At 39.6% G+C, this 24135-nt stretch overlaps 1 protein-coding gene across 1 annotated transcript in view; it reads left to right on the plus strand.

Annotated features, from left to right (window-relative positions):
• Positions 1-24135, plus strand: part of LOC134614390 (EF-hand calcium-binding domain-containing protein 6-like) — a 144228-nt gene that overhangs the window by 87798 nt on the left and 32295 nt on the right. The window contains exons 9-13 of the mRNA XM_063458122.1: positions 569-711; positions 2663-2859; positions 4927-5034; positions 5250-5315; positions 20422-20532. Of these exons, the coding sequence (XP_063314192.1) occupies positions 569-711; positions 2663-2859; positions 4927-5034; positions 5250-5315; positions 20422-20532 (625 nt within the window). The remainder of the gene's footprint in view (positions 1-568; positions 712-2662; positions 2860-4926; positions 5035-5249; positions 5316-20421; positions 20533-24135) is intronic.

A 24135-nucleotide genomic window follows, 5' to 3' on the forward strand; every position in this document is an offset into this window, starting at 1 on the left:
CACAATATCAGATATAGAATAGCAGTGAGACTATACAAGAGCAAGAGGTGGAGACCATATAAAAACATAATTTTGCTGTGTCTACTGATTTGAAAACATTGCACGTGTGAGGCAGAGAATGTGAACATGTTGGATGCATCTGAATGTGGGTTTGGCTTTGATCAACATAAAAAAATTATGCACAGACATACGTGATGAGCCCACCCTGTGACAGAGGCTTTACATTTGGTGTGAATTAACATTTCAGGATTTATTTAGCGTTGTGCTGATTCACTATACTGTGGGTCTTAGTGTGGTCTCCTAATCTTTTACACACACTGCATTAATTCACCATAAATCATTATTTCACAAAGGTTGCAAGCCCATTATATACTTCTTTTATCAACAATCATCCAATGTACACATACTTTAGAATCTTTATTATTACAAGAGCGTTCTGTGATTTTCCAGGATGGCAGGCCTGTTAGATCACCTGTATATTCACCTTCTAATTAGTATATACTATTTGCCCAGTGATATCACAAATTGGCAAATGATCATTTCTTTCTTAACCATTTTGTTTGCTTAGGACACTCTAGGGAAATGTCAAAGACAGAACTGGAACGGAAAGCTTCGCTCAGTATTGAGAAATGGTTCAAAGATAAGTTCAGAGAAGGATTTCGAAATATGAAAGAAGAATTTGAGATTCATGATCCCCAAAGAATTGGAAAGGTGTGTAAATGTTTATATCTGTTTTATTTGGATAAATCTAGTAAGTAGGTTTTAAATGGATGTGACTTGGATCAAGCAAGGCAAAAGTTAGCTCTGCTTAAAGAACCACTCTAAGCACTTTAACCTCTACACCGTTGCCTTATTCCCATCCCAGCGCAATCTGTCAAAAGTTTTAGCACAGTTTGACAGTTCCTGTGCCTGCTGCATCCAGGCTCATCAGAGCTGTTTTCTGGAGTAATGATACAGGTAAGTATCAAACCATGCTAAAATGGTTTGACAGATTACTGTGGGATGGCGCCAGGACACTCCAGGCCCCAAAACCACTATGGCCAGATGTGCTAGTTATGGTTCTTGGAATTTTCCTTTAAAGGAAGAGCAAAGCTTCAGTTTAGGTTCAATTTGTATCACAGAGCATACTGTATATTCTACAATAAATTTGAAAGTTACAAAGCATAAATTTATTCTGCTCACTGTTCATGATTTAAATCCCATCTGTATTGTGTGTTTCTTTAATCATTAAACAGACAATCTGACAGTTTTTTTTTTTTTAATGTAATCTCTGGTCTCTCTCTGGAGCTTTTTACTGGAGCGTCAATAAATAACAGGCAAATCCAGTATAACTTTTACATTTGTATTTTAACTTAGCTGTTTGTCCTTTTTTATAAAACCCATTTATATGATTCTTTAGAGGTTATTCTATGAAACAGCTCACTTACACAAGATTACATACCTATGTAAACCAGACCTTTCTGTAATAACATTTGCTGAAGAAATCCCAGTGTATCTGAGAAAATCTATAATGATAGATGCAAGGAGACTAAATTACATCTAAATTGTGTTCTGATTGCCTGGTTTGTAGTTTTGACAAATCAGAACACAGATGAAAATGCAATGGTATGGATGAGCTAACGCTGAGCTAATGCTAATGCTTATATCCTATACCAGGAGTCAGCAACCAATGGCACGTGTGCCAACTACATCACTTGAGGTGCCTTTGCACAGCACTTAAGGTGGCCAGAGCCAAACAGACTTCAGATATTTGATAGTGCAACCCAACCTGTGTTTGCAGCTGGTGATGGACAATCCTCAAATTATGCATTTCCACACATAGAAGAAGTGATCTCACATCACTTCCTCACAGCACTTTTGAATAGGAATCCGCATTGGAGTAGAGTAGCCCATAGCAGCTATCGCAGCTTCTGCCCTTGGCCTTCACCCACACTGGTAGATATACACAGAGCTGCAGAAGATGCCTCTTCCTCATACTAATATTACAAACAGGCAACCTACGAACACAAACTCACTGTCTTCACAAACACAGCACCATTAACAATCCACATACATGCAAACAACCCCGCTCGCGTCATCTCGCACACAGTTACACAAGCAGCCCTCATACACAACCCGCATTCATAGATATTATATACAATACTACAAACTACTCATGAACATATACAATATTACAGCCTATATACACACAAATACAACATTGCAAAGCAACTGCAGCACTTATACATAACACAAGCAAAATACAGCAACATACACACCTCATTGTTAAAAAAAAAATAGGGCCGGCACGCCAAGGGACTTCAAGATCTTGTTTTGGCACAGTACTACTAAAAGGTTGCCTACCCTGTCCTATATCCTGCAAACTTTCAGTAGCAATGAATGCAAAAAGTAAAAAAAGCCTACTTACCTTACCTATAAGTGAAATTATAGGATTCTCATTTATATAACATCATCTGCCACCTGCAACCACTGTGATACATGAACATAATAGAGCAATGGTAGATATGGGTAGAACATTGTACCCTGTAAATGAATCATACATTTTATTTTATGTATGTTCTCAAAAAAGGTGTAGGAGGGTATTTAGCATCCAGCAATAATTTGGATTTAATTTGTTCCCTTTTTTGTGTTTTACAACTGTTTTGTATTACTCTATTATTAGGTGGATCAAGATGATTTTATGGCAGTTTTGGAAAAATTTGACCTTAAGCTGAAAGATGAGCATTTTCACATCTTCTTGGCAAGATGTGGTCTGGAGAATAGTCTGACGGGTATCAGCTACATGGATTTTCTAAGGAAGTTTCAAGATCGCAGCGATAAAGGCATCACCCACAAGATACTCTCCAACCCAAACCATAGGTGAGAAAAATGGGGACTTCCTGGGGAACTCCCTGCTTATTGCACAATTACAATATGGTCCAGGGCTCACCTACTCTATCTGCATTGCTCTCACCATCTCCATCTCAAATTACATATCTCATCACCCCATAAGTACACCTAGTCAACCAGTGAATTCTCCACCCTCCTAGCCTCCTAACTTCAGACTCTTGATTACCAAACTTTAATTAGCATGGAGTGCCTTACCATGCCCAGTCAGATATCTCCTTAAACTCTAAAATTTTCAGAGATCCTTAATCCTTCGGAAAGCATATCAACTTACCATGTAATTCCGTTCCTTTCCATACACAGGTCTACTATAGTTGCACTGACACCTTATGTCACCATATCACTCTACAACTACATCAAATATGTATTATATACCTTCCTTCCTCTAGATTGCCCCTCATCTCTTAACCTCTTACATCTATTTGTCTTAACATGTTGGGGATTTTTTAATGTTGCATACAAATTGTGTAATGCTGTGCAATATTTTTATAGATATAACATTTTATAATGATATATATTTAGACCTGATTCATTTTAAATTTACCTTTTCCTCTTTCAAATACATCTATTTATTATTTATGTATTATTAACTATTGAAGTTAATATATAAGGAGTTAATATACAAATAATTAATACCCAGGAAATACTTGAAAACAAGAGAAATCTCAATGTATCCTTCCTGGTAAAATATTGTATACATATTAAAAAAAAAAAAATGTTTTTAAAAAGGATTAAACAATCCTTATGGTAGTTATTTTCAAACAAGAATGCAGAAATCTTGCAGTTGTTATGTTTTTAACATCCACTAGATGGCACTAATGTCCACACAGTTCTGCAACACTTGGGAGCAATAATGAGAAAAGTGAGATACATAGAGATGGACTGAAATAGGTTCAGATTCAATAATAAACACCAAGTAATCACTTGTATTCAAATCACAAAACAATTAGTGAAATATATAAAAAGTTGAACAATATATAGCACAAGAACAATTCAAAAACCGCAAAAAATAAGAATGAATTCTGCTGAGAAAGATTTGAGCCATGCACAAAAACCCTGTCCTAACATTGAGGCAACCAGCATTACAAATTAATCGTAATGGGAAACTTGGTGCCTAATTTATTTTAATGCCATTATACACAAGAATTTGGGATGATGTACAAATCAAGCTGCTTTTCTTATTGCTATACTGTCTGTGCTTTCACGATTTGAAGCTTTTTAGCCCTTTTGCTATGTGTTTGTTCCACAGTTATTTAACACTTTCTCGTTCCCATAGCTGAACATGGGTGTGTGTAGTACTTACCTTGAGCACTGCACACAGCATATCAATTAGTGGGGGGTCATATAATCTGACACAGGTGGCAGAGGGGAGTTCCAGGTCTTCAATGGCATCTGCTTCTCACAAGGGTTTGCCCTACTGGTACTTTAAAGGCATGACATTTTAATGACATCATTGGGCATTAAAGCCCAAAACTACACGGTGGCATGAAGTATCATGCAGTCACTAAAGGGACAATAATTATAATAATAATAATAATATATATCCTCTAAACAATGCTGTGAATCCTTTGGTGTTGAACTGTATAATCATTGCACTACGATATTTACAAAATTTTTAAATGACAAACATAGTACAAAATGTCAGCAATCTGCATGCTGATCTATTTTTATAGGTATACATTCATTTTAGTGTTTTTTTTAATATTTTTTTATTTGGATGCAAAGAAATGAATTACAGTTGTGTTACTTTTGTTGCAGTTAATCCATTTACTAATTATGTTTGTAAACCACAGGTTGTGATGATTTGCAGCCATATTTTTCAAAATTAGGAAAAAAAAATGGTATTTGTGAGCGCATATTTCTTACAGTGGTAACTATGGCTAGTGCACACGTAATGTGTAGTTTCTGTGTATTTGTCTCTAGTTATAAGCGTACATCTCCACCAGTTCACTGATTCTCCTTCCATGGATTTGAATATTTCTCTAACCTCACTTTTAGCTGATATAATCCACAATGACACATTGTATCATTTTCTTACAGGTTTCATCGTGAAGGTGCAATTAGCCCACTGTCTACCCTTACTGCAGTTGAGGCCAAGCTAACAAACCTCTTCCAGGCAGATTTCTTGGCATTGCTGGCAACATTTGAGTAAGTTCAAAGTATATGTGAAAATGTGAATTTTCTAGATTAAAGAGACTTCTTAATTTGTTTTCTATCACTACTCTTACCTGCTTTTCTGCCACGTATCAGATCCTTTAAATTTACTTCTGCTTCTTTGCACCCCCTTGACTTTTCCAATCTTGTCTTCCATATGAGTTCTTCTTTTTAATATGGTACGCAATACATATTTTTTCTTAATTTAGGAAAATTGACAAACTCAACAGAAACATCATAAGTCAGGAAGAATTCCGAGCAGCTATAGAAAGCAGGTATGTCTTTTTTTATATCTTCTGTATTCTGTTGGACCTATGTCATTTTCATGGATCCGTCAGCTTTTTTGATGTTAAAGTCGATTTATTTACATATAGGGTAGAAAGCTGTGATCTATTTCTTAATATTTGGGATTATACGACTCAAGAATGTTCAGATGAGAATCTGTGGTTTAATACAAAACATTACTAGGTGAATTAGACTAAAAATGAGTTCTAAATTATCCACAAGGTCTGTTTAGGTTCAGGAATTGACTTTGGCATATTGTTGATGCAGACATTATAGAAAATGTAAATGTTCACATTTTGATTCAGGTTTGTAATAGTAAATGATCAGTAAACTGCATTAGCATTTTTATTTGAGAAGCAGCCCATAATGTACTGAAGTCAGATTTGGGTGAATCATGACACATTAGATAGGTAACTATTGTTCATAATGTTGTAACAAACAACGAACAAACGAGAGAAATCTCAATGTATCTTTCCTGGTAAAATATTAAATAAATAAATAAATAAATAATGTAGACAACAAATATATCTTATATCTTAAGATCTGATACTGAGCAATCTTTATTATTCTTCCCCTTATTCATTGTTTTGTTTTTCCAAGATAGGTTAGTTTTGGGTTATCATTTTTTCTCTCTCTGGGGTTAAAACCCAGAGTGAAATTTTACACCGTTTACTGCAACCATGAATCAAGAACTTTACAGACAAATAGTTTCAGAATTCAAGTCACTAGATAGAGACCAAAAGAGAGACAGATATTACAGATGCCAAATATATCCATGAAAATATCCATGAAAATATATATTTTTTAAAAATGCCCTTGGTGAGATTATGGATGAGCTTTAGAGAGTGGAAAGTAGCAAATACAGGAGTAAGAAGAGTGTAAGTTAAAATATTACTGGCGGGGTGGAGGGGGCTGACACTCATGGAGGATGGATGTGTCTCCTCCACAAGCCTGCTAAACAAAGCTTTTTAAAGTCTATTATGGCCCGACCGGGGACTGCACAAGCAAAATCTGTGTTGCCTGACTTGCCTGCTCTGCAAGGAGGTGGTTGCGTCGCTGACTCGATGAAAGTGTGATGACCTCTCCATGGCAAATGCAGCTGGTGTGCACCGGTCGGGGTAAACAACCGATCTCCTGTACCGGGGATGCCCAGGTGCCTGATAGCCTGAACAAGTGCCCCGTTAGCTCCCCCTCCCCTTTGGACTGGTGGGGGTGATCCTGGTCCCCTCCTGGGAGGCCATTCAACTTGGGCGGGTGAGCAGGACAAAATCCTGACAACAAGCAGACCTAAGATGGCGGTGAACGCATGGTTCACTACACACAGTGGAGACCCCAGCGATGTACTGACCAGGCTGGACAGGCTTTTCCATGACTTCTTGCGGTGGCTAGAACTCTGGAGGCATCAACCTGCACCTCTACTTCTGAAGTCCCGGACCTACTGCTTATCCTCCTGGATCGTAACTATGCACTGCCCTTGAAGGACATGTGATGAGACGGGCCCGAAAATTGAGCCACAGGAACAGGCCCATACTTCCACACCTGTTTTACTTACTGATATTCTGCCTCATGTCTGTCTGCTAGCCTGTGGTTCTCTATTACCTGTGTCTGGGGGTCTTGAGACACCTGTCCTATCAGTCTATGCTCATCTTTCCGATGGAGGCCTCTAAGGGGTACTTTGCTGTTATGCCTACCATTGTTATTTTCCCTGTATTTATTTTACTTTCTCTTTCTAAAACTAGTGCAGATATTCTTGATATATATGCTCTTCGATACCAAGCACTCTTATTAGTAATCTTCATGTCTACATGTCACCCACCACATGTTTTACTATTTCGGTTAACTAATGTGACATGGAAGCTTCTTGTTTAATATCTATTCCTTCTTAAAAAAAAAAAAAAATGTGCAATGTTTTCGATGCCACCCTATTGTTCAACTATGCCTAGTGATATGTTTGCTCCAGCTGTTATAGCAGTGCAAGCCTGCATGTATAACCTATGCACAAATAAAATAAAGAATGAGAAAAAAATAGATATTATTGGCAGGACTAGAATGTTTAGCCAAACGTCAATAACTCTTGCAAGCTCCTTCAAATAACAATCCACAGTGTGTGTCTTATGTTAGACCCAGCTGCATATACACTGACAGATACATATTGTTTGAGGCTCTTGGTTTGAGGTGTCCCCCATTGCAGAGCCAATTAACCCAATAAAGCTAATTCCTCACCTTAAATATTAACTTTAGTTAGCTTTCACTGCATATAATTTAGTAACATGATCTATATCACTTATTATTGTTATTATTGAAATGTAGGAAGTCTTTATATAATAATATAACAGTGTATAGAGCTAAAATAAAACCAATTGTATCAGTCTTTTATAATCAATAAAATTAATTTGCTGATTCGTCATAATAGCTCTATTAGAAGCTATATTGTATTTGTACTGCACCAGCAAGCTAATGTTGCGGATAGAATAATGCCATTGTGTGCTTTCTACATAAAACTTTGTTTTCAGATGTCAAGAATTGGGCACCAAATAACTTTCAGACAATACCATACATCTCTATCCTTACTTTGCCGAATGTCCTTTTCTCATTAAGTTAATACTAGATTTTGTAGAGAATTTATGAGTCTCTCGGGACATGGGATGGAAATAAGCTGCAAACCCCAGACCAAACAATTCTGGTGGTCCTTTTGTCTTGGCAAAAAGCGTGATTGTCTGGAGAACAATCCAATGAGTTTTCTGGATCGGGATTTCCAAACCCCATATTGCAGCTATTATGGGACTTTTCTGAATAAACAGAGCACTCTTAAATTTGGATTCTTGTTACAGAAAAAAAACCACCCATTATTGCCATTTTACTTTTTCCGTCTACTACTCGTTTTCTGCATTTTCATGCCCTTCCGAGAAATCCTTCTGTATTTTCAGTTCCGTCTCATAAATCTTTGCTCCCCTCTTTATTGTCATTGACACAGTTAGAGCCACTTTTTTATGACCCTATGTCCTGAATTGAATTGCTCTTTTTACTCATTGACTGTACTAGAAAAAGCTGGAGCAGAAGTAAATTGAGAGACTAATGGTGGGTTTAATGAAGCAGCTTATGGAATAACAGAGTTGTAACATGTCCATTGACACAGAGATGATTATGCCCAAAGATGGAGTCTTAGTGTAGCCATTCAAGATCATTTTTGCAGAAGTTACAATTACAGGGCACTAATTGTATTCAATTAAAAACCTCATGGACAGACTCAGCCTTGAAATACCTAGGGATCTGGGTTACAAGGGAATGCAGCCAGCTATACCGGGCCAACTTTCAACCTTTCTTAACGCGGCTAGGGGAGGATCTGGAGACATGGTCACTGCCACACCTCTCTTGGTTCGGCAGAGTGAGCATAGTCAAAATGAACCTCCTACCGCGGGTGCTATACCTGTTTCAAACCATACCGATCACAATCCCCAAAAATGTATTCGCCACATTGCGCACGCTGATTCTGAGGTTCATCTGGCGCAATACAAAAGCCTGTATACGACATAACATACTCACACTGCCAAAGTCAGAGGGAGGCCTGGCTCTCCCAGACTTTAAGCTGTACTATCAAGCCACACACCTGCAAAGGATAGTGGAATGGTCCAAACAAGGTGTGACCAAACTGTGGAAAGAAATAGAAACCACACAAGTAGGCAAGCCCATGACGGTCATACCCTGGCTGGAACCCACACACAGTACTAAACTTGTAGCCCGACACACACTCATTAAGGCTACCAGCACGGTATGGCACACTCAGGCCCCCAAACTGGCCCTATCATCATTCCTGGCACCCCTGTACCCGCTGGTCCACAACCCAGCCTTTCCTCCAGGCCTAGAACCAAAGTCATTCCAGAGGATGACCGGCACAGACATCCCCCAAGCACGACACCTGTTCACGGAGGGACAGATCAAACCCCTGACCAAGATAACCAACACGAACACCCCAAATTTCAAGCTCTGCTTCAGATACAAACAGCTGACAGACTTCCTCATCTCTCTCCCACAGAAACCCCTCCTGACAAGTGACCTAACTCCAATAGAGGTGATCTGCACAGACAAAGACCCAATGGAACATGGCATATCAACCTTATACATTATGCTCCTTACACAGCAGAATACACCAACACCTCACTTTATGGGGAAATGGGAAGAAGCCCTAGGAGAAACACTAACTCCCAAACAATGACACAAAATCTGTGACCTCACACTACATTGCGCTGTGTCCAGTAAGACACAAGAAACTGCATATTAATTGCTAACATACTGGTATAGGACCCCCCCAGTCACTACACGCGATGATACCAACCATAGATAACAGCTGTTGGAGGTGCGGAGGAGAGTTGGGCACCCTACTTATGGTGGGAGTGCCCCAAAATAAAACCATTTTGGGAAAAGGTCTACAGCATCATTCAAAGGTTTTCAGATGACCCACCCCCTTCAAACCGGCACCAATTCTCTTACATCACACTAAAACCCGCACATACAAAAACTCACTGACAATACGAATTCTGAATGTTGCTAAAGGGCTGGTGCCTCTATTCTGGAAGAAAGACATAGCCCCACCGATGGAACTGTGGTTCCAATGAATGGAAGAACTCCGTGCTATGGAAGACCTAATATTCCGCAGCAGCGAGAAACCCCAAACCTACCTGAATATCTGGACTCAGTGGATTCTGTCCACAGACTCCACTGATTTCAAATCACTTTTAAAGACACTTCTGACACCACCAGTAGAGACTGAGAAGCACGTTAATATAAGCACAACACCAATCACTGAGGGCTAAACTTGCCTTCTACTTACCTTAATACCCTCCTTCTCCCCTCCACCCCCCTCAGAAACTCACCAACTCCCTAGGCCCCCGCACAGGGAGCCCCTTATTAGGATGAACCGATAGATAGTGACCACTGATGACTGGGACAACATACCATCCACATGGTGGGAGAGACACATACCAACATCACGAAGATAAATGCAATGGGTTAACAACCTCACACAGACACTGTTATTGAATCATTGGCTTTTTTTGATGTTAAACAGTAACTGCAACTGACCACTGACTAGTCACCATCTGACAACTAATAACCCAACAACAATGGAGACCTGCATGTCTCACAAGTTACCTAAATGTTTAAGGAACCTGCGAGTTCCGTGGTTTTACGCTTCATTGACACAGACCTGCGAGTCATGTATTCCATCGTTCTATGTCATGCTTGATTAAAAAAAAATAACGGTATGATGGGAAAACCCAAGTTTGTATTGGTTGTAGGGTAATTAGGGCATAACCCAAAATGAAGATGCAGAGAAAGAACAGTACACTAATCCTATTACCCTTGTTTGAATTAACTAAACAGGTATTAGGTTAGGTGCCTTGATTAAAACCACAAACTTTATTGAATCCCTATACTGGGAACAGAAATCACACTCAAAAAGATAATAAATGTAGTGAAAGTGTCAAAATAAATGTGCTTGAAAAACAAAAATGTAAAGTAAATTTACTTGTTTAAAATAGGACCATCTGTCAGAACTTCAGTAGTAATTCCAAGATTACACACACACTTGAAATCAAGATACACTAGCTAATAGACCCAATACAGTGTTGCAATAATCACTGTACTGAGCTGTGTCTAATTAGGAGGGTGAATTGGAATGGTTATCCATGAAGGGCAGTGTAACAAGAGATATCAATTTGGTCTGTGGTGTAGTAAGCAAATGAAATGTAGAAATCTCTCTCTTAGTCTTGTTACTCAAAAGGGCACTTGTAAGTAGGAGGGTGGATAGAGTCTCTAGTAATGGCTATAACCGATATATGGGGCGAATTGAACGCAGCAATTCCCAAATTAGTTGCAATTGGGACACTAGCTATAAGAAAAGAAGCCTCTATTGATATATCTCAGCCAATCCTGAACGAAATGCTGTTAAGAGCTGTGAAACCTGACCAGACTCTGCTAGTATGGAGTGTTGGGTCTGAAATAGCACTATTTACATATAGCTCCAGGACACAGAGAGCGATTATAATTGTATAATAGGTAGGACAATCAATTATATTCCAAGGCTACACAACAGCAGGGTGAATAGATTGCATCTCTGATAATAGGTATGATAGATATATGGGGTAAGTGAAATGCAGCATATCCCAAATTGTTACACTAACAAGCGGGCCGCTAGCAGTATAAGAGAAGAGCCCCAAATAGTATATCTTAACCTATCATGAATGTGCTAGGTAGCTGTTTAGAAGAACTGCAGATCCTGATAGCACTCTACTATGCGAATATAGAGAGCCTTGGGTGATGTAGCACTTAGTTAGATATAGCAGCAAAAATCAAAAGATGATAAAAGTATGATAAATATAGGCAAAATCACCTTATCGCTGTGCTATTATGAATTCCAAGCGAGAGAAATCCCATCAAAGTGCTATCTATAAGGAGAGCAGACTGTCTAAGCTAAAAAAAAAAGCAGAGAGACTACTATCAATCATTGTAGATGGAGTTAAATCTGAAAATATGTTGGTACACATCCATGATACTACTAGTAAAGCCTGATACTAATCTGCTCGTTGCTTCAAGGCAACCCCTATTCTAACTGACTAGGCTGCAAAACTCCGGTATAGAGATCTACCTACAAACAAGTATTCCTAAGTATAAGATTGTCAAGACATCAAAAGAGGTCCTAGTAAGTAAAATCCACAAGTGTGGTCTCTAACTCAACAATGCAAAGAAAGACTGCAATCTGTCAAGTGCGTTGGATTATCTGTCTTTTTATGTGAGGCGTGGTTGTAGAGCTTGGTATAATATTCCATTGCAATATCTAATTTGGGGAAGTAGCTACTGTTCTCTCAGCAGTCTTAATTGTTGCTATTGGTTGTTGCTGTGGTCTAGGTTTGAGCCCCTGGCCAAGAGGGAGTCTATCTTATTATTCTTTTCATAAAATAAGCATTTAGACCTTGTCATTTGTATGACTACATTGTCTAAAATGAGTTATCTTATCAAGTTTCTGACTGCCATCAACTGTATAAGTGTCTGAGGTCTATAGGCAGGTTTGTGAGATTTTTCTAGCTTTTGAAGCATCTCCTGCAAGACTCTAAGCACTTTTTATGTGTGGCCACTTTGATAAAGTGACCCCTCAGAATATCCTTATGGGCCAACCACCCTATGGGTCGGGACCTCTGGGGAAGCATCCTTCCTGAAATAGGTGACAGTGTCTCGGTAGCCTCCTGCCCTACCTGCCTATCCCTCATAAGGGAGGCATCTCGCCTCCAGATCCAGGGAAAGGTAGAGGCGGCTGGGGTTATGTAGATGGCGATAACCGCATGATCGGACCATATTATGGAATTGATTTTAGTCCTTCCCACTGTGTGTATTAGTGGGGTGCTTATGAGAATCAATTTTTGAATAAGTGCCGTGAGGTACAGAGTAGAAAGTATAAACCAAGACTCCTGCTTGTTGGACCCTCCAGGCATCTATTAGTGTGTTTTTTGTTTGTTTTTTTTGCAGTGCGTATAGTGGTTACAGGCATACACATGGTACCCCAACGTCATTCCATATGCTGATATCTAGACATTAGTTACAGTGGGGGGTAGACAGACAATGCACTTTTTTTTTTAAAGTTACGTAAAGCTAATAGGTGTCGCTTTATGGTATAACATGCAAGATTAAAATTGCGTTTAACTCAACTAGTTGCACATTAGATTGTAGCTATATTGCCATGACAGTAATCTAAGACAATCCAAGACATAGAGGTTGCTTAGCAAATTAAACAAGATGAGCATCCAGATGAAGCTCTACCAGACAGTACATAGTTGTAGAAATCAACAGTGCATGCAATTTACCATGAGAGACATATCTCTTTCACCCAAGCAGTGGTTAGTAGGCACACAGTAATTGAAAACATCAATAGGAGGCACATAATGATTAGAGGCATACTGAAAATATTTGCACACATCTTGCCCGGAGGTTTTCAGGTGTCTGGTCTGTAAGTGCATGGAATGTCTCTGTGCTTTACCTCCGTGGCATGTTGGTGGTACCTCGGTTTTTTTTCCCAGTTCACAGGTCTGTGAATGATCATGTCCTAATGGGTGTTTGGGAAGGTTGGCTGCATAGCGTCCTTTGGTGTTCGTGAGGAAGCCGGCCGCCCGCCTGTCCACAAGTCATCCTATTCCTCTGAGGGGGAACTGTGGCGGCAGCGTCGGGTAGGTCTGGGTGTCGGCGGACGGCCAGGGGTATACTGGGGCAACCCTCTTGCTCCAGGCTTTTTGTGGGGCCAGCATCATATCACCACGGACTCGGGGGCATGTAGAGGCCGGGTCCCTCCCTGGTGGGGGTAGATCTGACGGCTGCGGCGGAGTTGCGTCACCTGCGGCGCCCAGGCCTCCGCCTGTATGGGAGATGCGTTGGGGCTTTGCCCTTCGGGGCCCGCGGCCCATATGGGCTTGTGAGAGGAGTAGCGGTCTGCATTTTCGGGTTTTTGCCCAAGGGTTTCCCGGGTCCTCTCCAGCTGTCGCTCCCTTGATTTCTCTGTGTGCTCCCGCTTGCCTGCATTCGTGTCCTTGCAGCAGCTTGGCGTGCTTCCACCTTTGCCCAGAAGTTTGCAAACAGTTTGTTCAAGCGAGTATCTAGTGGTTTGCAGGTGGAGTGTTGGGACTCTGGTGCCGCGTGGCTCTTATCAGGCTGTGCGTCCGCCATTTTAGTGCAGCTATTGGTCTGCTGGATTAGTGTACGGTTTAGGCTGTTGCCATCTGTTGCTTTCTGTGTAGGCTCACTGGTGTCGATTATTGGGACCGGGATAACCCCCACCGGTCTCAAGGGGGGGGGGAGGTAAGCCCAATACTTCGGGTGCTGCTTGCTTTGGTGGGAGCCGTTCCTCAGCATTTGGGTTGCAAGGTGAGGTAAGTAGGAGTTCAGGATTGAGCGGGGTTCCCTCGTTTTTTTGCCAAAAATCGGGTCCAGGCTCGGGAGCTCACAGATATTGTGTCTGTTCAGCTCCCTGGTCAGGCTCCGCCCCTATTAGTGTGGATTTTTGCATGAGCACCCTTCTTCTCTGGAGAGTGGCCAAGCAGATTTTGTGGTACAGCAGCAGGTCTCAACCCTGAAACTTCATGTCAGTGGCCCTTGCTCCATGCAGAATCATTAGTGTGGTAATTGCGAAATTTGAGGATGATGTCTCCTGGATGCTTCTCCTCCCAGGGCCCTGTGGACTCTATCAACCACCTAGAGGTTGTCAGGAATCAGGGGCTAGTGGGCAGAGAGGAGCCTCCAGCACCAGATCCTGCAGGCCTCCCTCTCCACCCTTCTCTGGCACACCTGGTAGTTGTTGCAGAATGACCGGTTGGAAAAGTCTTCAAAGCCTGTTCTAGCTCCATGAGCTGTGTCTGCTTGACCGCGGTGCAATCAACCATTTGGTTGTGATCCTTCACAACTTTCTCAACTCTCTGATTTGATCTCTTTGATCTGTTTTGTGCATTTGGAAAATGCTTGAGCCAAATATGTTTTTAATCCCCTCTCTTGTTGAAGTATGTGTTCTGTGTCTTCAGACACTTAAATTATAACTTTATTCTCTGCAGTGTGGGTGATTGTTGACTTTCGGACATCTTGGCTGCAGATCTGAAGCCTATGTGCCAAAGCAAAAAGGGTGGCTACAGAGACATTCCTGACTTTTTATTTGCATTTTTGTGGCATTCTGGTGTCCATAGTATAGTAGAAGTACGTCATGTTATAATGCGGGTGAATTAGATATCAGTTTGATTCTTGCAAATTACAGGCGATCGGAGTGGTGCTGCTTTTTCAAGCTGCTATACGACTCAACGTCCAAACCACGTCCCTGCTGGATACATTTTTAAGTACATACGTAACCTATGCCAATCGCTCTCTTCAATTTATCTACCTGTCCATTTTACAAGCTCCACAGCCCTCATTTCCTCTCTTTCACCCAAAAACTCTGAATCTTCACTTCTCAGGACAGGACTCATTTGTTCACTCCTCTCTTTCCTCTTTTAGTTGCAGCCAAAAGTTTGCTATGGGTATGCAGAATGGGACAGAGAAAGAGGTGGATGTAGCGAGTATAGATGAAAAGGGAAACGCCACTGATGACAGAAGGATTTTAGGGAAATAGAAACAGCAAGGAAATTTTGCACAGTGTGCAAAGTCAGCTTTACATTAACTGCTTTGTTGGTAGTCAGTCCTTCAATACTCAGTTCCCCTCACAATACCATAGAGCAAAAAGAGCATGTGACGGGCTGTGAAGCAAAAAAACCCCACAAAAAAATGTGTTTAATGAGTCTGTTACATGGGCCTGGGGCTGCAGCTCTAATAGCCCCTACGTTAATCTACCCAGCTTTGTATGTGTAATGCAAATATCCAAATCTAGAGACAAAGACTTATTTAAGAGTTTACTCTTGTAGTTAGTTGATAGTCAAAAAGTCAGACAAAATACCTACACTGGAAAAAGAAATGCCTCTTATTCAGCCAAGTGATTATTTTGGACTACAATCAGTTAAAAAAAATAAGTGCTTACACCATATCTCATTTAATCATTGCATTTCTTCTATACCTGCTTTTTACCAGAGAAATTTGTGTTACTATATGTATCTGCGCCTTTTGCCATGTTACCCGGCAGCCGCCTGTGTATCCCATCTCCAGTGTCTCACAACCATAGGCACTTTGATTGTTACTATTGTTACTTAATCCCGTCATTGTCTCAACGTTCCATTACTGTCTCCCATACAGATCTCATGCCTAACACCCATTGTTAAAGTGCGGAGGATGGAGAACTGACAGAAAAATAAATGTTTTTTTGGGGAGGGGGAGCGGGAATGTCTTGGTCATTGAAATAAAAGCCTGCTGTATGTAGAAAAAAATCTGTCACATTGCCTAGTTTACATGCAGTATGCAATAGATGGACACCCTGACTACCCATCCATAGTTTCAGCTAAGTGAGACAATAGTGAATTTTACATAGCTTATAGCTGCAGCATCCCTTCAACAATAGTTTTGGTCCTTTTGTATGGGAGAGCTGGGTATCAACACTTGTTTTTTTTTTTTATAATGCTTCAACTGCTGTGGGACTATCACTTTACCATTCTCAGACTGGCTTTAGTTTATAGGAGTATAAGTCAACAACTACTAGAAGGCTGCTGTAGCTTTACCTGTGTAATAGAACACAGTTGCATAGCAATCTAGAAGAAAAAAGACTTAAGTTTAGCCTCTCTCTCGTTTCCTTCTGTATTCGTAGTGACTTCCAATTTTGTCACAAATTTGTCATAAATTCCTTCTTGATTCCAAAGAGACAGTTAAATGTACCATTGAAGCACCATATTATTTATTATATATTTGAATATTCTGCTTTCACTTAACTCATCCTAACATTGTTTGAAAATCTGTATTGAATCTGATAAAACAACCTTTTCAAGCAGGGAATTCCACTTTACGCTGTAACAAATCCTTGCACTTAATTATTATATTATGCAATTGTGGTAAGGACTAATTTTTCCTCCTTGTTGAAATTACTTATTTGAAAAAATGCTTACAAAATTATTTAAAAAAAACAAAAAACATATACCTTCAGGGGGTGGGGGGGGGGGTGGGTGGAGCAACACAGGACAAACAAATAACTAAATAGCTGAATGCTATTCACTCCAGCAGTAAATATGATCATTTCTGAGCATTCCTGGGACATTCCGGAGTTTATTATAGTTGTAGTGAATTTGGAATCTGAATTGCAGACCTGTGTCAGGGATTGTGAATATTGAGAAGGGAATTACAAATTTTAGATGAAAATAGCCAAACTGTAAAACATTCTCCAACTCATCAAACGTCCAGCTCTACTTTCTTGGACTAAATGTTGCCATTTTCATATTTCAAGCGCTCACTTACAAATATGTTGATAATCAATTCCCCTTTAATTATGCAATAAAATCAAATCTACTCCCTGTTAACCAAACCACTAGCAAATGTATACATTGAATGATATTCTTAACCTCCCTGGCGGTATGATTATGTCAGGAATTTTGTACCAAAAGCGGTACCATTTTTTTGCATGGAAATTTGGTGTTATGTATTGTAGGCCAGTAATTACTTTCTTAAACCTGACCAAAAGTACTCTCAGATGTGATAAAGTTCGAAACATAAAATCATGAATTATAATCTAATAAATAATATACCGGTTCCCATTTTCTGTTCCTGGAAAACTTGCTATGCAGAGTAGCTGATTGCTGCTCGTTGTAGCGATTTGTCTCCGTGACAATCTTTTCAATGACGTCATCTGTGAGAAATAATTTTAGGTATGCCAAAGGATCATTGTGCTCAACGTCTACCTTCATCCCAGGTGATCCAGTAAACGGAAATCTTGGCGGCGGTACCTCATCCATACCGCAATCAATAAGGCACAAAGTGCGCACATCACTGAGCTCGGGTGCAGAATCGTCGCTGTCGCCACTTCTCTGGTCACTGTCAGAGTCGGATGACGAATCTTGCCACGAATCGCTATCGCAGTCGCTCAATTCTGCGAGGGGCTCTGTGTTGCTGCCGCTGTCACTCATCTGATCCAAACCCGCTTTGGAGATGCTAAAGTGACGCTTTGATGCCATGGTAGAAAATGTATTTTATGGGCAGAAATTACAGCAAAAAGGGCAGGCAGGGCAGTGTAGGATGATCAAATTCCAAATCTGAGGTGATACTGTGTCAAATCTGAGGTGATACAATGTAATCTGACAGGATTTCACTGTATCACCTAACTTTATGTGTGTGTGTCACTTTTATGCTTGAAACATTTGAATTACCCGCCCAGTTCCGCCCCCATGAGCCTCTGCGGCTCACAGAGACGGAACCAGGAAGTCAGATGGAGGCATCCGCCGGGGCTCTCACCGGCAATCACAGCGCGGGGACATCGCTGGATCGCAAGGAGAAGGTAAGGAGACTCCGCTGCCAGCTCTGTTATCTACCCCGAGCGTGACTCGGGGTTACCGCTTCTGGCAGCGAAAATTAACCCCGAGTCACGCTCGGGAATACCGCTAGCCTGGTTAAAGGGAATTATTTTTAAAGAGCATGACATATTGCCTCTACATTATACTAGCAGCTTTGCTAGCAAATGTATTGATTGGGAGAAAATCCAGTTTAAAAAAGGGTTTTCTCCCACCTGTCAATCATTAAAAACACTTCAATGTCAATAGTACTTTAAAGGCTTACTCCAACTATCATAACCACTACAGCCCACTGTAGTGGCTATGATGGGAAGAATAGCGTGGCACCATTTCACAATGGTTTGCCTTCTTACCTGGATGCCCGCTGGGCACTGTGGCTCCTCTGCAGTAGACTTTTGACATCGCTCAGCCAATGAATAACATCTGTGCATTGAAATGTGCCCATAATTGACATTAGTCAGCCCTGAAATCTTGCTCAATTTACTCCCCAAATTCTTCTGCCAGAAGTGTAAGTACGCCTTTGGAAACAGAAGGGATAAACTCTGTATGTGTTTCATAGCAAAATGCTGCATTCCAGGCACAATGACCACTTCAAATCACTGTAGTGGAGGGACCCTTTAACTTGCATGTAGATATTATTCATAAAAAGGACATGCAGATTGATATAGCTATGTAGAGAAACATTACGTACATATAGCAAAGGATAGTTAAGCCCATTCCTGCAACAACGAAAAGTGTTTTTGGATTAAAAATAAAATGTTTGTCCAAGAATGCATTCTGATGCAATTTCCATTCATTGGTGGCATGCTGGAAATTATTGGTACCTCATCATGTAGAATGGTGAGAGCAGGGAACCAATATCTGACATCTGTTTGTTCATCATCCTTTGTGTATTTCCATGAATCACTAAAAATGTAACACTCCTTCATGTGTTTTTTGTTGTTTGCTGTAATGGAATACACCGCTTGATTCTAAAGAAGCCTAACACAGATTCTGAGTTATCTGTGGTTCCCAAGCCTATGTATATTCAGGAATCCACACGAGCACAAGCAGTAATACCCACCTGTTATAAAGTAACAGAGATCAGACATCATGGTGAAAAGAGGCCCTCAAAGAGACAACCTTTGATGTTTATAACCTTTAATCCTTTAAAAGCCAGAGTTGGGTGGGGAGGTAGAAAATATACCCTTGTGACAATAAAATTATTAAAAAGTTGTATACGCTACCATAACTGCATTAACCAAATTTGCATATTGTATTGTGCGTTCTGTCCACAATATAGGATTGGAGAGTGATGCCTTTTAGATGCTAATGAGCTTACACCAATAAGATCTACACCACTTTGTAAAAAACTGTAGTAAGTGGGCAATTTTTGTCCTGTGAACGACATTTATGTCTGAAGTAATGAAAAGGATTATTTTCATATTATTGAAAGGTCTTTTTTATTTACATAAATCTGTCAAAGTGATGAACAGTGCTGAAGGGTCTGAATGGCATTTATGGGATGGTTGTCTTTAGTCTTGTCATATAAAACGAAACTCACATCTATTCCCATCCCCTTTTTCCAACAGTCTTTTCCTGAAAAGTCAGCTGTTCATTATCAGCTTTCCAAGATAATGAATGAATGGCTGCCTGTTCATCTTTATGTTTTAAATCATTCTGATTTATGCCCGTGTATTAAGGATTATGCTTAAATGTTGCCGGAGGGGAGAAAACACCGAAATACAGCCACTTTTAAAGACTCATATGCAAAATGTCTTGCCTATTCTTTTCTGAAATGATTAACCAAAGTGCAGATTCACTTTTTTTTTTTAAAGCCATGAGTTTGTAAATGTTCTTTCATGCTAAACAGGACGACTGAAAAGCCTTTTGAAGAATTAACTTGTTTAAGCAATACTAGTGTTTTAGTCTAATGAATACGGTTTTAGAGAAGACAATCAGATATGGTTCTCTATGCCGGTATTCCAACTTCTGGCCAAACCCTCTGCAAATTCTTTTACTGAAAAACCTGCTTAACCTTTGATAATCCCATGGGTGTTCTAGATTTAAAGGGGTGATCAAGTGACAAAGCTTTAATGGCAGCCATATGCTTGGGCTATTGTGGGTGTTGGTGACCCAAACAAACTCTCTAACTGACTAGTGTTAACTTCTGTTTAAGGTTCGGTGTGGAGATTACTGATGAAGATTTTGAGCTGCTTCTCGACAGTATTCCTCTTGATGAAGATGGAAATGTCAAGTATTCCCAATTCATGGCCATGTTCGATTCTCGGTAAAAAAAAATGTCTATACGAGTGTCTGTGTCTAGAGTGTGCTTGAGTTATTAATGTTCACGGATTGTGTTTATCATCTGAAAATTCTGTTAACATTCCTAAAACACTTAAAGGAACACTATAGTAACCTAAATTACTTTAGCTAAATAAAGCAGTTTTAGTGTATAGATCATTCCCTTGCAATTTCACTGCTCAATTCACTGTCATTTAGGAGTTAAATCACTTTGTTTCTGTTTATGCAGCCCTAGCCACACCTCTCCTGGCTATGATTGACAGAGCCTGCATGAAAAAAAAACTGGTTTCACTTTCAAACAGATGTAATGTACCTTAAATAATTGTATCTCAATCTCTAAATTGAACTTTAATCACATACAGGAGGCTCTTGCAGGGTCTAGCAAGCTGTTAACATAGCAGGGGATAAGAAAATCTTAATTAAACAGAACTTGCAATAAAGAAAGCCTAAATAGGGCTCTCTCTACAGGAAGTGTTTATGGAAGGCTGTGCAAGTCACATGCAGGGAGGTGTGACTAGGGTTCATAAACAAAGGGATTTAACTCCAAAATGGCAGAGGATTGAGCAGTGAGGCTGCAGGGGCATGTGCTATACACCAAAACTGCTTCATTAAGCTAAAGTTGTTCAGATGACTATAGTGTCCCTTTAATCCTTGTAAAACTGTCTCAAAATGAATGCCATACAGTGAGAAAGAGAATATATTTTATCTTATATGTAGATATATTTTGTTGACAGAATACCAACAGGTTTATTTGACACATTACATTACAGTAAAGGGGCAGTATTGTCATTGTAGAGGAATGGAAATAGGAAAAGTGGTTACACCGCCGCAAAGAGCTTTTATTCTAAATAATTTACATTTTATTGTGAATATTAAAATATTTACAACTCTTCTCTTAACGCGTTTCATCATATGGCTTTATCAAAAGTATCACCATATTTTGAAACATGTCAAGTGCTTATGTTTTGCTTCTATTTTATATATTTAATTGTGGCAAATTAATCTAGGAAACAAAGTTGTATTGCCTCCATTGTGGTATCCTACTTTATATTGGTCCGTGGTGGGGAAGAACCCACCAATCTCCTTTTGATTTCAGAGAATGGTATGAATTGTTTGTTATTATAGAGGTCACCTATGCAGAAGGGAAGATGGGGGTATAGATTTTAGGATTTGAAGAATTCCATACAGAGACATAATTTTGGGAAACCGATTTCTGAAATTTGGACTATAAGGTCAATCTATATGTAGTGGCAGGGAGCATATTTAACAATTTAGTTGGTACATTTTGAACTTATTGCAAAAATACACATTATAAAATGGACAAGTAACATAGGACATATGTATTGTGTTACAATACAGAGGATGCAAAATAAGAATTCTCATTCTATGGAATAATACACACTCAGGCAGTAAAGCAGTCTATGCTTTGGGATCAATGTATTCAAGCAATGAAGACCAAGTAAATTAATGTTCCTTTTATCTTCCTAATTGCCATATGTATATCAGATCCCACCTGTAAGTTCAGTCTAGATCTGAAATGCTGGTAAGTATCCTGCACCTGAGAGATGCAGCCCTAGACACTATCATTATGGCTTTGATTGGACCCCATCAGTGAGGTGTAGCTTATACTTCTCTAGGAACATTGAGCAAATGTTTTACTTTTTTTATTATTATTTTTTTAAATTCTTTATTTTTGTTGTGTGTTGCAGAATTCACAGAGTAACAAAAACATTGCATAGTAAAGCACGAGTGATTATCAAGAAGAGTACTTTATGCCTGTCTGAAATACTGCACCATTCTGATAATTATAATGGGAGCATGCAAGGCATGGTAACTAGTAAAGATGACTGATAATAAAGATGAATATTACACAGTGCATGGAAATGGTAGTTAAACTCAGAAGTATATGGAGCATGAGAGAATTATCAGGCTATTAGTGCCACTGGAGGTAATTAATTAGGCTACAGCACACATTGTATGTGATTTGGTTGACATCTTTGCTGATAGTGCCCTATTGTGTAAAGGGAACTTGCTGGTCTTTTTGAGAAGGTGACCTTTTGGGTGGGATCAGTCTAAGTCTGAAAATGGAAAGGTTCTCATTGTAATGATACATATGAGCTAAAACATGGAGCCATTGAAGTCAAGCTATCTGAGTTCTCAGATTTCTCTTCTCCTCTATTTTTGTTGTGTGGTAGCTCATATTGCCCTGAACCAGCACTGCAGGGGGCTGAACAAAATATATACTGATGTGCTATAGCTAAGGCCTAGTAGACATAACGTACTCTAGACAATACATTCATCTTAATAATGTTATGTCCTGACCTGGATAATTTAGATTGGTTCCATCATTAAATTTCTGGATACAGGAGTCTAGTTGAGGTAAATAGTTATACTGTATATCTGATATACTGTATATCTCAAATAAATATGATAAGATATGGCTGGTTATTTTACTTTTGTTTGTGTATGTTTCAAGGAGAGGTTGGAAGCTAACTAGGAGGCTCGATATTAGGGCATTACAATTCTTATTCATTTGTAGTTTGAACAATTGTTCTTGAGGTTTGTAAGTGTCCATTAGAGATGCATATCCTTCAATAAAGATGTGTTTGGTAAGGAAAACAGTCAATTATTGGTAAACGATAACACTTTATATTGTTGACTCCTGCCTTAAATCTCCTGTATAGATGATTGTTCTCATCAGTCTCAAGCAATGGCTCTAGTAACAAAATGTATAGGCAACAATGGGTTTCTATTTTGAGTGCCACTGGTGATTTGAAAGGCTTTCGAGAACTGCGTATTGATCCTAAGTTGTGATCTCACGTTCTAGCATTGATTATCAGTTTCAGACTTTGAAAATGTGCACAGTATTGGAAGTGCTTTTGACTACAGAGGGCTAAAAATGGATTCCACCACAGGGCAAGGATAAGCCATGAGATGCACTACAAGAGGTAATAACTAGAGTTACCATATTCTGGAAAGTAGAAAAGAGGACACCCCCAGGAACAGATTCTCGTGTGCTTAAATTTAGTCACAGGAGTGCAACGAAGGCCCAGGTTCTATACTCCCTAGATTTCGGCTCCCTATGGGGTAGTTTCTATATTGGGATAATGCGCCACTTCCATGAAGAAAACAGAGAACCCAGCATCTTCTACGCAAAACAAATTGATATTTACTTCTAGTAGTGCTTGTATCAAATGTCAAAGCCAGAAAAAAATATTATTTAAATTTAGTGCTCGTTTTACCACTGCCTACTCTTGCAAAGTAATCAGGCATTTTTGTTGAGGAACTCTCTCCTCGAATGGCCTTCTGGTGCTTCTCAGTCTCTCCGTGAGCTTTTAAGTCAGCAATACCTTTATGTGCATACTGTACATTCGGCTTCCCAGAATTCTTGTCCCTTTTTTAAAACACTTACATTTGGCATTTAGTTCTTCATTGAATTTACACTTTTTTTTGGCATGGTTCTGGAATGATTGATTTTTGCAGTTGATGTAGTGCTTATAACACTATCAAACACCCCCCAAAATATTGATTTTGCCGTTGTTGGTACTGGTAGTGTTTGTAGCAGTGCCACTTTTAGACACCAAATTAT

This window comes from Pelobates fuscus, chromosome 6, assembly GCF_036172605.1.
Source record: "Pelobates fuscus isolate aPelFus1 chromosome 6, aPelFus1.pri, whole genome shotgun sequence".
NCBI classification, from domain to species: domain Eukaryota; kingdom Metazoa; phylum Chordata; class Amphibia; order Anura; family Pelobatidae; genus Pelobates; species Pelobates fuscus.